Genomic DNA, 12,576 nt, shown 5'->3' with positions numbered 1-12,576 from the left:
TCATCGACACACACTCATACACATATAGAATTACCTGAACAGAGAACATGAGTCACAGATCTGGTCAAATAGCTTTTATTGGCTCAGATAAAGAAAAGTCTCATCTGCACAGTTCAGGTCTGGAACGTCTGAATTTGTGGGAAATTCAAATGAATGACAAAGAAAATCCAAAAACGGGAGACACAAAGTGAGAAAATCCTTTTTTTAAAAAATTATAAATTGTAATGATCGACAATGATGTCTGAACGGATGCAACTGCTGGCTGTGACTGAAAATAACATTTCAGCAAATCAATTCAGAAAAGTCACTATTTAACCAGGTCTTCTTGGAAAAAACACTAATAAAAAATATTTACAAAAAATAAAATGTGAAGACAGGAAATAATTGTATCTACAGTCCTCACTGAACTCCTGTCCGTCCTGTTTGGTCAGTGTATGAAACACAGTGAAGGATGCAGAGTGTGAACATTTGGTGTAAATTCATAGCTGAGAGGCAGCCAAGCCAGGAGTTGAACAGCAGAGCCTTATTTACTGGACAGTGGCTTAAAATGTGTTATGAATGACAGTTTTTCACTGTTCAGATCTTAAATTAAAAAGTATCTGTCAGGTTGGGATGATCACACGTCCTGTGTTTTCTGGGATGAGTGCAGAAAGTGTTAAAAAAACAAAACAAACAAACACACGTTTACACACAACAGGCACTCTTAGTTTATGACATACATATCAAACCACGTCGTAAAACAATGTAAATAAGGTATCGATTAGAATCTGGCGTGAATAAGGCTCTGTTGTGTCAACCTGCTGTGAGTTTTCCCACTTTTAGCTTTCAGTGATACAAAAACCATCTTTTTTCATTCCACGCATCTGTTCTCGTCGATGCTAATGTGAAATTCCACATGTGCTCGAGATCCTCCACGGGTTTGAAAAATGACCAAAACAGAGCTGAGAGGCGGCGAGCTGCTGAGCGAGAAGGTCCGTTTCTCCTCCTGGACGAGGCTTCAGGGCTTCCAGAGCTTCAGCAGGCCGTCCTCGCTGTAGGTGGAGATGAGGTTCTGGTGGGGGTGGTGGGCGATGCCAATCACATCCTTCTCGTGGACCTGGGGAGAGGCGGAGCGACACTTGAATGAAAGGAGAAATCAAAACAAACCCGCTGCACCGTGATCAGACGAGACGGTCTGCGTACCGTCAGCGTTCTCTCCAGCTTGCCGGTGACCGTGCTGAAGCAGTAGAGCACGAAGTCTTCACCCACGCAGTAGATCCACTCGCCTCGGGGCGACAGGGTGCAGCACACAAAGTCACCGCCTTCCCTCTTACCGGAGCTGAAGCTCCTCACGATCTGCAGAGAGGGGAGGTTGAGGAGCAGATCAGACATGGAGAGCACGTGAAAAAACATAAAAACGCACGTCAACAACAGAACAAGCAGCACTTTTATCAACACTGTTACAAAGTGCTTTAAAAGAAAAATTAGAGACATGGACAAAAAAAATGCTTAAGTCGACAAAAAGAATTAAATGAACACAAATAACCAAGATACAAATGAACAAACATCTCTGTGTCCAATTTTAGCAAATCAGTGGACTCTGAAGCTCTCCCACCTGGCCCTGCATGTTCATGATGACCACCGTGTTGGAGCGGTTACACACGACGAAGTGCTCGGGGTTCTTGGGCAGCAGGATGACGTTGTTCACCGTGATGTCGGTGCCGGCCGACGTGCCCAGAGGCTTGAAGGTGCTGGAGCACTCGGTGGTCTTTACGTTCCACACCTGAAGGAGGGGGGAGAGACGGCTGCAGTGAGGAGGCGGCGCTCATGTGGACCCAGCAAGTTTCTTTCTGCAGTGTGTTTCACCTTAACCGTGCCGTCGGAGGAGGCGCTGATGATGTGATGGCCGTCTGGAGTGAACGTGGCTTCGTTTACGAACGAGGAGTGGCCGCGGAACTCTTTCAGAGTTTTACCCGATTTCAGTCCGTGAATTCTAACGCAAAAAAAAAAAAGTTAGTGAACAGGAAGTAAAGGAGGTTGATAAATGGAGGACTTGGTTGTTGGTGTTTACCTGATGGTTTGGTCAAAGGAGGCGCTGAGGAGCTGGCTGCTGTCTTTACAGAAGCTGAGACACGTTACTCCTTTGCTGTGTGCACGTTCAAACCTCCTCAGGCACTGACCGCTCTGGATCTTCCACACCTACACCAACACACAGACTGCATTTACTGATGCCTTAAAGCACCGAATTACACACAGAATACACACGTTAATTAAAAAAAAAAGTCCTCTGTTCTCATCACAGACTGGTCTTGTGTGTATGTAACACCAGCTGTGGCTACTGGAACCCAAGCAATCCGATGACAGACTGATCTGATTCAAATCACACCATGCCAATGTTTCTATCTGATTAGATTGGTCCGATTCGGCTGAGATTCTAATCAGATGAGAGGAGCTGGTGTGTGACCTCTGTGCAAATGTTAGTAATGTCTCTATTCACATGATGCTTAAGGCACAGATGTTCAGAGAAAAAAGGTGGTGGCAAAGCACAAAACTCTGACAGATCCTGCTCTGACTCAGAAAGCATTCAATCACAAGGACATTGGGTAATAGTTAATAAAGTCAAGTCTTCTACCTTGATCTTTCCATCCTGGGCTCCGGTGGCCAGCATCTCTGTGTCTCGGCTGAAGCACATACACAACACTGCGTCATCCATCATCATGAAGTTATCCTGAGCCTGGTATTTCAAATCCTGGAGGGTGAAACAAACGTACAACACATTAAAGACCATAGATTCCATTCCTGTATGCAAGTATAAATGCTGAGGAGCTTCTACTATTACAGTAAACCTTGTTCTTGTCCTACCTTTCTGATTTTGCCTGTGGTGAAGTTCCACACCTCAATGAAGCCGTCCACAGATCCAGTGACCAGATACTGACCGTCAGGGGAGAATCGGGAACACTCCACGTGAGATTTCTGTCCAAACTAGAAGTGGAAGAAAATCAAGTCACATCAAGTCATTTGAAAAAGAGATCCTGAAACACTGAGGATATCTTGATTAGGTTATTTTCTACAATTCATGTTTTGCGCACCTTGATGTGTCTGGTGAGCTGAGTCGGAAAGCGCTCCTCCTCCACGTCTTTCACGGCAGCTTTACCTCGGAACAAGTCGATGGTCATACCAGGCGGGAGGAGACCCTGATGCTGCTGCCACTTCAGAGACTGGAAACAAATTTAACTGTAAACTTACTGAGCCTGAAGATGCCACCTGCCAACCGACTCATAACAGCAGCGGGTGTTTACTGCTCCTCACCTGTCCCAGCAGAGCCATGAGACGAGACGGCGGCACCACGCTGACCTCTCCAGCCAGAGCCTGGGCGATGGCCGCCCGACGCTTCTCCTTACTGCTGCCGTCTGGGTATGCCTAAAAACAGGATCAGTATCACTCTCAAATACAAACAAATACATTCTGCATGTTATTTCCATCCTGTATAACCATGACAGTTCTCAGCTGAACTCCACTGATGCTGGTTTGTCAAAATACTGTTTATCCGGCTGCAATAAAACCCCTCTCCACTGCAGCATATGGTAAACAAGACTGGCCCGCCAGTGTTACATAGCGATTATATAGCAAAGTAAAAAAATGTCTGAGAGATAGAAAACCAAATACTTGAAGGTGAAATAACTTGAGATGCACAATAAAAATGACACTGCTGCAACATCATTACTTTTTGTTGGACAATCGTTTGCGACTCACCTCTCTGGGATCAAAATAAGACCGAGCCAGCAAGTTCTCCAGGTGGATGTATCTCTCCGGCTGGTTCTGTTTGAGCATGATCATGGGGTCTGTCTGCCTGAGGAGTGAACGGGCTGCTCCCAGCTCTCTCAACTCAATCAGCTCGAGCACAACCTGGGCAAGAAGCAAGAAAACATATGAATTTGTGCATCATTTACTGACGTCCTACTGCCTCCAGAGGGAATTTTGTTAGCATGAATCATGACAGTGGCAGCACAAATGTGTCTCTTTTCTTCTGTAAATAACATTTTCATTTCATCCCAGCTGGCTTATGATCACAATGTAAACATTTCTACAGAATACTGAGGACTCTTGTGAAAAAAATCAAAGACAAGAGGGTGTGCTGTGTGTGTAAACAATTACGTCCATCCTCACCTGCTCATAAAGGTCTATCAAGGTCTTATCCGGGAGCTTGAGGGACTGGATGGCTTGCAGGACAGTGTCCCAGTGGCCACTGTTGATGTCTGCCACGAAGCTCTCTATACTGTCCACCGTGTTCAAAGACACGGTGGTCTCCTCCTGCAGTGTGGCAAGAGTTCGGTGCAAGTTGTTTTCTTTCAAGTACTGCATAATCAGACGGATCACGCTGAGAAAAACAAAGAAATTCAGTTAGTCTGTGACTCGTTGCAAATGAATACACTGTGAGATGTCAGACAATTTCATTCATTCTGATGAGAATAAGTTCAAATCCAAAAATCGTGATCATTCCTGGGAAGCGATCAGTTCTGCAGCCAAAATTAATAATCACTAAACACAAACCAACGTACAGATGCAACACATTTTTCTTATTTACAGTTAATACATGGCAATATACCAGATTAGAGATATTGGAACAGCAAGTCTAATGGATCTATTTCTAGATCAACACTTACTATAATTCCAAACAAGCCGTTTACTATATAGGATATTTCAAATATTACAGCAAACCTGTTGTAGGAGTTAGCTTAGTGATCTAGTATCAACTCGATGCAAGCTAACATTTGGACAGTTACATTTTGAGTAAAACTGTGACACAACTAGGTGAACCAAGCCGAAGCAACAAAAATACTAGGAATAAATCAATGACAAATATGCTCAATACTAACAAAAAACACAACAATTTTATCTCTGTGACCTGAAAAACCTCATGTCTGTTCTTATTTAGTATAATGAGTTGACTCTGAGGAAACAGTGCACACCGGTAGCACGACATGCTAACTTCGCTCAGCGAGTCTCAACTTCATGATTCCTGCAGAACAGCATCACGTATGAGCGATCGAGTCACGGTGGACGACTGGCATCACACAACAGCACTTTAATGGGAATCTAGCTAAACGTCACCTCGATAAATACAGGTAAATATTCATGAATGCACTTCAATGTCGGCTAGTTAGCTTAGCTTAAAGCTAATGCAGGATGAGACGGGCCCAACTGACAAATAAACCAAAAAATTGCAGATACTCGAGAACACTTTTTTAACATAACCAATCCCACTTTCATAATCGTGATGTGGACAACTTACTCTGCGGATTCCACTTCCAGGGACATGATTATTTATCCGAAAACAGCACAAACAGAATTGAGAGTGTGCAACGAGCCACAGACGGAACAGGAACAGACCGGAAGTGTGGGCGGGCCGGGTACTTTCAAAAATAAAAGTTTATTTTGTCCAATGATATTTTAATCTAATTTAAAAGTGGAATTTCCTTTGTAATTTGTGACAAAACTATAATAATAATATAATATTATAAGAAAGGTAATACAAAGAGCCAAATCTATTGTTCATTGAAAACCCTGAGCCAATTAATGTCTTAAGTTAAAACATTAACTGACTGCTGTAGACATTAATTTAAGGTAAAATTAGTGTCTATGGCAGCCCTCAGGCATAAAGGATGTTTGTTTCACAGATCAGCTAAGCAACTAAAAGCTTAGTTTTAGTTTCTTCCTTCTGACTCTAGTAACACTTAGTAAACCTCTTCTGAGAACCTCAGGGGGTCTGGAGGTTTACGATTCTCAGGACTCTCATTTTTGCAATATTTTTCCAATGGTATTGACCTGATTTAGTTATTACCTTAATGTGGTTGCTGAATTTCAGGTCTGAATCCATAACCTACACCAAATTTCTGATTTAAGTCAATGTCTTGAGTAACATGGAGTCAAGATGAGTGCTGACCTTTAACCTCTCCTCTTTGGGCCCAAAAACAATTACCTCAACTGCTTCCTGGGTTAAGGTGTAAAAAGTTCTGAAACATCTGCTGCTATTAACACCACTGCTACTACTGCTGTTATGACTGCTAATGATAGTAATCAAATTAAATTTCTTTCTCAAAATTGTCAAATGAATACAACAGAAATTAAAGCTGCGCGCGGCGATGAAAGCCATCGCCGTTAGTGCTTCACTCCCCTGCTATTGCCGTTGACATCTCACGCTCGCTAGATTGACATTATTGAAAAAGATTGGTAAAAGTAATTTTTTAAATTGCATTGTAATCTTTGCACACTCCCATAGGTGGCGCTGTAGCATCTATCAAAGTCATTCATACATCAATATAATCAGCATCATGTTGTGTATAATTGATCAAAATTTCAAGACAGTAGGACAAAGTATGTGTTGTAAGAATTTTTTATGTATTTTTTGTTGGGGTCTTTGCGCCCCTGCTGGCCAACGGTTATAAATGCATCTAAACGATAATATAATGTTTTGCTTGTCTTCAGGCATAGAATTTTTCTGCACAGTTTGGTTACTGTGGAAGAATGTTAATGTTTTAGGTCTATGGTAGGGGGCGCTATAGAGTTGAGTTGTAGTAAACTTTATAATGCATTACATGAGGACCGTTATGGCACATAACTGACTGTAATCTGAGTGTTCTAGGACAATGCCTGAGCTCGCAAGGGGCTGTCGAAATAACAGGAAATGAAGGCGTTTTTCGACGGCGTGCTGTGAGGAGACCGAGCGACGTATCAAAAAAAGCTGGCTGATTATTGAAGGTCAATGTGTGTAGATACAGTGAGTTTGGGCTCATTTGGACGAAAGGAAGTAAGAGTTCAGTGAAAAGCGAAATGACGGCGAATTTTGTATCCAAGATGGCCGCCTTCCTGTTGGTCCCACAGATTTGAGCCAAGAGAGTTTTCTGTTTGTCCCCTCATGCTCTGTCACTGGTGTGAATTTTGTGTTCTTACGTGAAAATATGCCCACTCTGTGGGCCATAGGGGTCTGATTGTAGGCGGTGCTGTTGAGCCAGTGTTGATCTGTCACTGTGGAGGCATACATTTTATCGAATTTTTCGCCGGGCCGATCGCATAGATACCAAAAAACCCCACATTCAGCTATGTTCAGGGGGTCAAAAAGGTATTAATTGTCCTCCATATAAACAGGAACTGTTCTCAGCACATGTAATATCATCCATCATGTTAGCAGTTGCTATTCTTAGTTGAGAGTGTGATGGGGCTGATTTCAGATCCAATTCTGATCCTGTTGAATTCAGGAATCTTCATTCTTTCATACACAATAGATCTTAACGTGGGTATTATAATGTAGATTTACACTTCTGAGATTAGTTATTTTGTCTTTGACTTTGAAAATATATTCATTTGCTGAAATCAGGTCAATTATTTCCATATCAAAGTCAAAGTTAAAGTGTGCTGTACATACAAGAGACATGGTGGAATCGAAATTTTGCCTTGATAGTTTAGACAAGAATCACACATAATAGAAAACAAAGAGTGTAGACCAAATATATCACCAGCAATTTAATGAAAATAAGGAAAAGAAAGTTTAAATAGGAATTAAAAACTGAAATATGCAACAGATGTAACAGTCCATGGACATGGACTCCGGGGACTTAAGCTTCAATACACCGGGTTTCCTCTTGTCTCCAGCTGTAAAGCTAAAGCAGGTTTGAACTCCCAGACATGATCAATTGAGGATCAATAGTGCAATTGTTATGAGTCTTTCATCTTCATCAGTCTCCCCATTTGCTTGATGCCCTTGATTTTCTCCTCACATGAACAACAGGGGGCGCTGTATACTCAGTTATTGAAGGGCCTCTTGACTCCCTCCTGTCTGCCAGTGAAGGTCTTTCAAGGTTATGATGATAATGATGCACAGAGCAGCCCCACTTCAGTCTGCAGGCTTGGCTTTGATTGTTTCAGGCTATCATGACATAATCCCACTGTGATCCTCGTCCACACTGGAAATGAATTTGGCACCGAGAACACAGCAGATCCGGTCTGGTTTCATTCGGAGAAATACGTATTGGGAGGCGACGTGGGGCAGCGGTGAAGACGAGGAGGGGAGGAACTGTGTTTCCCACACAATACGATAACGCCACAGTCATTCTGAATATATTAACATGAAAGCGGAAGACAGACATCAATATAATTTGGCTGTCTTCTGGCGTGACAAAGCAGAGGCTGCTCAGGAAACGCTCACCAATGAGGTAGACGCCACCATGGCGGAAGAGTGACAGCCACACAAAGCGCTGTAATGTAATCACTTCATCCTTTCTGTGAAAAACAAAGGGAAATTCTAAATTTATGTGAGGTGCCATTCTTGGAGAAACGCAGTTTTTACCCATTTCCCAACATAATTAGGACACATTACCAACACAAAGAAGCGTCGGCGTTCTTCCGTGTGTTGGGAGGAAAAAAATGTTTCATAATGAGGATTTTTTTTTACTTTCTCAGCAATAGAGGATGGAATCATGAAGGAATGGCAGACATGAAATATTTACCATCAACTCTACAACCTGTATTTCATTGTTTGAATTGAGAAAAAGGGGCTACTTTGACAGTTCTGATTCAGCACACTTGGCCATAATGACTAAATTGTAACATTTACGAGATAAACTGCTCCGTTGTTCAGCAAATCACTGGCATTTGTTGTCAATTTGCTGCCTTTAAATCACCTACTTAGCGAAACACCACCGAGAGCGTCGCTTCTCTGGAATTATTTTCACAGATACAATCTGGAGTGTTCTCATGGAAACCATTTAAAATCACCACTCCGCCACAGCGAACACACACAGCTGTCACACTGAAAAGAATTTTGAAAATGAGTGTCTTGCTTTAGAGATGAATAGTTAAATGAAACAACGCTCGACATCGCCGCCGAATGAGGGAGACGAGGGGGCAGAGAGGAGCGTGCAGGACCGGGGCAATCATCATCCGGCGGTCTGAAAGTTGAGATTATGTAACATTGTGAATGAGCTATCAGACAGCTGCCCTACTTTCTAAATGTTTTACTCCATCCTGGATTCATAGTATGATGTAATCCACTCGACTGCTAGTACGAGTCTCCACAGTCACTGCTTCACTGTGAGCGCTCCGAGTTAAAATACAAGTTGTGTCAGGGTGCAACACGCAGCAGGTATAGGAGTTTTCAGTAGCAGTGACCATTATGTCCCACATGAAGTAGCAACATTACATACAGCTTTATGGTTAAAGGCAAAAATTTGTAGTCTATAGGTTGTTATGCTGATTATTTCACCAGCACAGCTTAATAGGTCAAAATTTGCACGGTATGTCTAATTCAGAATTACAACAACATGAACACATTAGCGTGGTCGGGATGGTAAAGCCTGCAGGACCTCTGCTGCTCCGCTGGACTGAGACATGTATGGAGATGGAAATAATTTCCTCCTTTGAGATGGAGATGGGTCGTGACTGAGTGGTTCAACAATGAAAACCACTGTTGAATTTTGAGATACATGAAGCTCCACATATGCAGGAATAAAGATGAGTGTCCGTGAAGGAGTGACAAAAAATATTCACTGTCAGCGGATTCTGACGGAGGGTAAGTGACAGTGTCAGTGACTGTGAGAATAACGTGGCAGGAAAATCCATAACCTGTAAAAAACTGCCATGGCAGAATAGGGCCATCCAGATTTTGTTTATTGACGTCACACTTTAGGCATTAATTCAACAGAAGAAAAACTGGGTAAGATGTGTGAATGTGAACAAGATTAAAAAAATATTGTGACGAATGTGAATGTGTGTGATGCAGGGTCTTAGACTATATAAAGCACTTTAGGGTCTCTGGTGGAAAAGCACTAAACAAGCTTTTAAGTCCAATTGATCTATAGTTCACAATAGAGAAAAACGTGGAGTCCATGCCAGAAAGTGTGCTCGCTCGCCCTAACTCCAGACTCTGGTTGTCAAGACATAACTCACTATACAACAAAAACCTCAACCCTTATATCCCGCTTTAAAGCTGTTTATAGAGACTCACACTGAGTATAACTATGAAAGCATTCAATGGTCTCCTACTTTCTCACATTAATTCTAATTAAGACATTAAACATGTTCCTAATGGATTCAGTGTCCTCTAACTTGGTTTAACAACTAACCATGTTTCAGCTGATCCTCCTACTGTATATCAACCATTCTTTTCTGCAGCTGTTTGTGTGTTATTGCTCCTAAAGACAGAGACGGCATATTAGAATATCATGACTTTTTCTAGTTATTCAAAAAAAAAAAAAAAAAAAAAAAAAACACCTAGACAACCTGACGTGGTTGTGTGGCAGGAAAAGTTGCTGCCTGTCACAGTGGAGATTACATTTTAATGGGGATAAAACCAGATAAGAATAAGTTATAGATAATAGCACATCTTGGTGATGTCTTGTCAGCTAAAGGCAGGATTAGAGGTGTGCTGCTGGAGTCGCTCGGATGCATGGGCTCTTCTGAGACTGGAGGAGAGACCAGTCTTTGTGCGCATGCTGCTTTTCAGTCAAGCGATGCACATTCTCACACACACACACACACACACACACAGACACACACACACACAGATCTGGACTTGGAATCAGAAGTACCACAGATTCCAAAAGAGTTGTATGAAAGTGCATTCAGTATTTTTAGTAAGTAAGATAAGGGAGAAAACATAAAGACAATATATTGGTAAAGTGACAGAAACACATACAAGACGGCAACAGTCCCGACTCCAGCCCAGTGGGGGCCGGATGAAAACCGGGGGGGCGGTTACAAATAGTAACAAAACAAATGATAAAATAATGAAGGTTTCCATCTCAAACCAACCAAACTAAATCTCTGAAGATAAACAAACAAGCAAAGCGCCACTGCCTTGTTTGCTTTTGTTCATGTCTTGTTGAGAGTGCTGCCCCTGAGAATAGCCGGCGGCCGGACACGATGAACAAGGGCCCATTAATGTGATGCCGAGAAGCTTCTTGCTAATGGATGATATTCCTGCCAGTCAGTCAGCCCTCAAGTCAGGAGTGGCGGCGCGTGAAAAGAGTGCATTCTTGAGTGTGTGTATGTGTGTGTGTGTGTGTGTTTATTGGAGGTATTAGACTGAGGTAGCGGTGGTTGTAGTAGAGGGGCGTTATCGTCCAGAGGCTAAACGCTGATGTATCTCCCCCGTGTGCCGCTCCGGTCCTATTGACGTGCCCATTATTCTGGACGCATGTGTTAGAAAACCAAAAGGACCTCATAGGGAAACCTTTACTGATATTTTCATTCTTCTTGACATAATAAAAGCGGGATAAGGAGACACACAGAAGTGTATCCAGGTATTTGGAGAAGAGGTGCACAAACCCACACAAAGGCTCAGAAGGGGGTTTGTTCATGGCGTCGCAGCTTGCACTGGAGTGCGATAAATTACAGGTCATCAAGGTGATAAAGCACTGAGCTGGAAATGGGATTGTGCCTGTAAGGCGGCGTGCCAGGCGGCACATGTGAACTGATGTATGTGAGTCCCTGTGCAGCCTGGATAAGAAAGATACGCGGCCGGGCTCGTCTCCACCCGTGACAATGTAAATAGAGGCTATCCACTTACCGGGTGAATGCAGCTGCTTCTCCTCAGCCGAAAGGCTCCAGAGGCTCCGTCGTATTTAAATGAAAAAAGGGAAAAACAGCCACAAAGTGCTGACACAAGTGGATGGTTTTTGAGTGGGGTAAGCTTTCTCTTTTTCACTTACCCACCTATCTGTGCTTGTTCCAGTGTCTGCACTCTTGTAAGTGTACAAGTTGGGGAGCCTTTTCATGTCGGTTTGTTTGAGAATTTCTCTGGAGGGCTTCACAGGCATTCAGTACCACAGCAGCTTTTATTTTTTTTTTTTAAGAATACTTTTTGAGAGTTGTTTCTTTTATTGTAAAATGTGACTATGAGGGGAAAACACATCATCAAAAAAGCATAAAGACTGAAACAGGGTGGCTTGTTTGGTAACGTTTAGTTGGACGTTGGACACAGAGCTAACTCTGTGTGAGGGCGGGGGACAACCTGGACAGGTCACCCTATGGAGTGAAATTAATGCCAAAACCTCTCCAACACAAAAAACGTGTTTTATTCACAGCCGATGATTCACACACAAACTCAGTGTGTTTTGCAAAAGCAAAATGTCATTCACAACTAATGCACTTAGGTTTGTCCATCAAAAAAACGTTCCACAAATTAAAAAAATATATATCTGCACTTACATTAAAACATTCTTTAAGTGCAAAATAAAATCTTTCAAGATTAATTTTTTTTTCCGAGTACAAAAAACAATTCTGCGGGTTGGAGAAAAAAATCTGCAGGTTGGAGAAAAAAATCCGCGGGTTGGAGAAAAAATTCCGCGGGTTGGAGAAACTTTTCTGCGGGTTGGAGAAACTATTGGCTCCCCAGCGTCACGTGACTTTTGGCAGTGATTTTGCACCTTCCTGATTCGCATCCGCAGGACTTAGGATTTATTCACAACTGCCAGTGTTGTGTAATTTGCATGCCACAACAGGAGGTGGCGCTGTTGATGCCGTTTAACGCATAGCACCATCCACAACCAGCCAGGACCACAACCGAGTGAGTCAGTCGCCCCAAAACAACACGCCCTGAGC

The 12,576-nt window shown here is 42.7% G+C and overlaps 1 protein-coding gene across 1 annotated transcript; it reads right to left on the bottom strand.

Annotated features, from left to right (window-relative positions):
- Nucleotides 1–59: 59 nt before the first annotated feature.
- Nucleotides 60–5,378, bottom strand: smu1a (SMU1 DNA replication regulator and spliceosomal factor a). The gene is made up of 12 exons (XM_030107842.1): nucleotides 5,273–5,378; nucleotides 4,147–4,357; nucleotides 3,733–3,885; nucleotides 3,289–3,399; nucleotides 3,069–3,197; nucleotides 2,842–2,961; nucleotides 2,612–2,728; nucleotides 2,051–2,178; nucleotides 1,846–1,972; nucleotides 1,595–1,762; nucleotides 1,183–1,335; nucleotides 60–1,096 (listed from the first exon to the last, which is right to left on the bottom strand). The coding sequence occupies exons 1-12, from the start codon at nucleotides 5,296–5,298 to the stop codon at nucleotides 998–1,000; spliced, it is 1,542 nt and encodes a 513-aa protein (XP_029963702.1). The 5' UTR covers nucleotides 5,299–5,378; the 3' UTR covers nucleotides 60–997.
- Between the last annotated feature and the right edge of the window lie 7,198 nt (nucleotides 5,379–12,576).

The sequence above is a fragment of the Salarias fasciatus genome, chromosome 2 (assembly GCF_902148845.1).
Source record: "Salarias fasciatus chromosome 2, fSalaFa1.1, whole genome shotgun sequence".
Classification (NCBI taxonomy): domain Eukaryota; kingdom Metazoa; phylum Chordata; class Actinopteri; order Blenniiformes; family Blenniidae; genus Salarias; species Salarias fasciatus.
This window is presented reverse-complemented; position numbering and strand designations above follow the sequence as displayed.

Coding starts and splice junctions, on each gene's coding strand:
- smu1a (XM_030107842.1), bottom strand. CDS start 5,298: ATGTCCCTGGAAGTGGAATCCGCAGA. Junction 4,358..5,272: donor CTGGAAGTGGAATCCGCAGA/GTAAGTTGTCCA, acceptor TGTTTTTCTCAG/CGTGATCCGTCTGATTATGC. Junction 3,886..4,146: donor TGATAGACCTTTATGAGCAG/GTGAGGATGGAC, acceptor CTTCTTGCCCAG/GTTGTGCTCGAGCTGATTGA.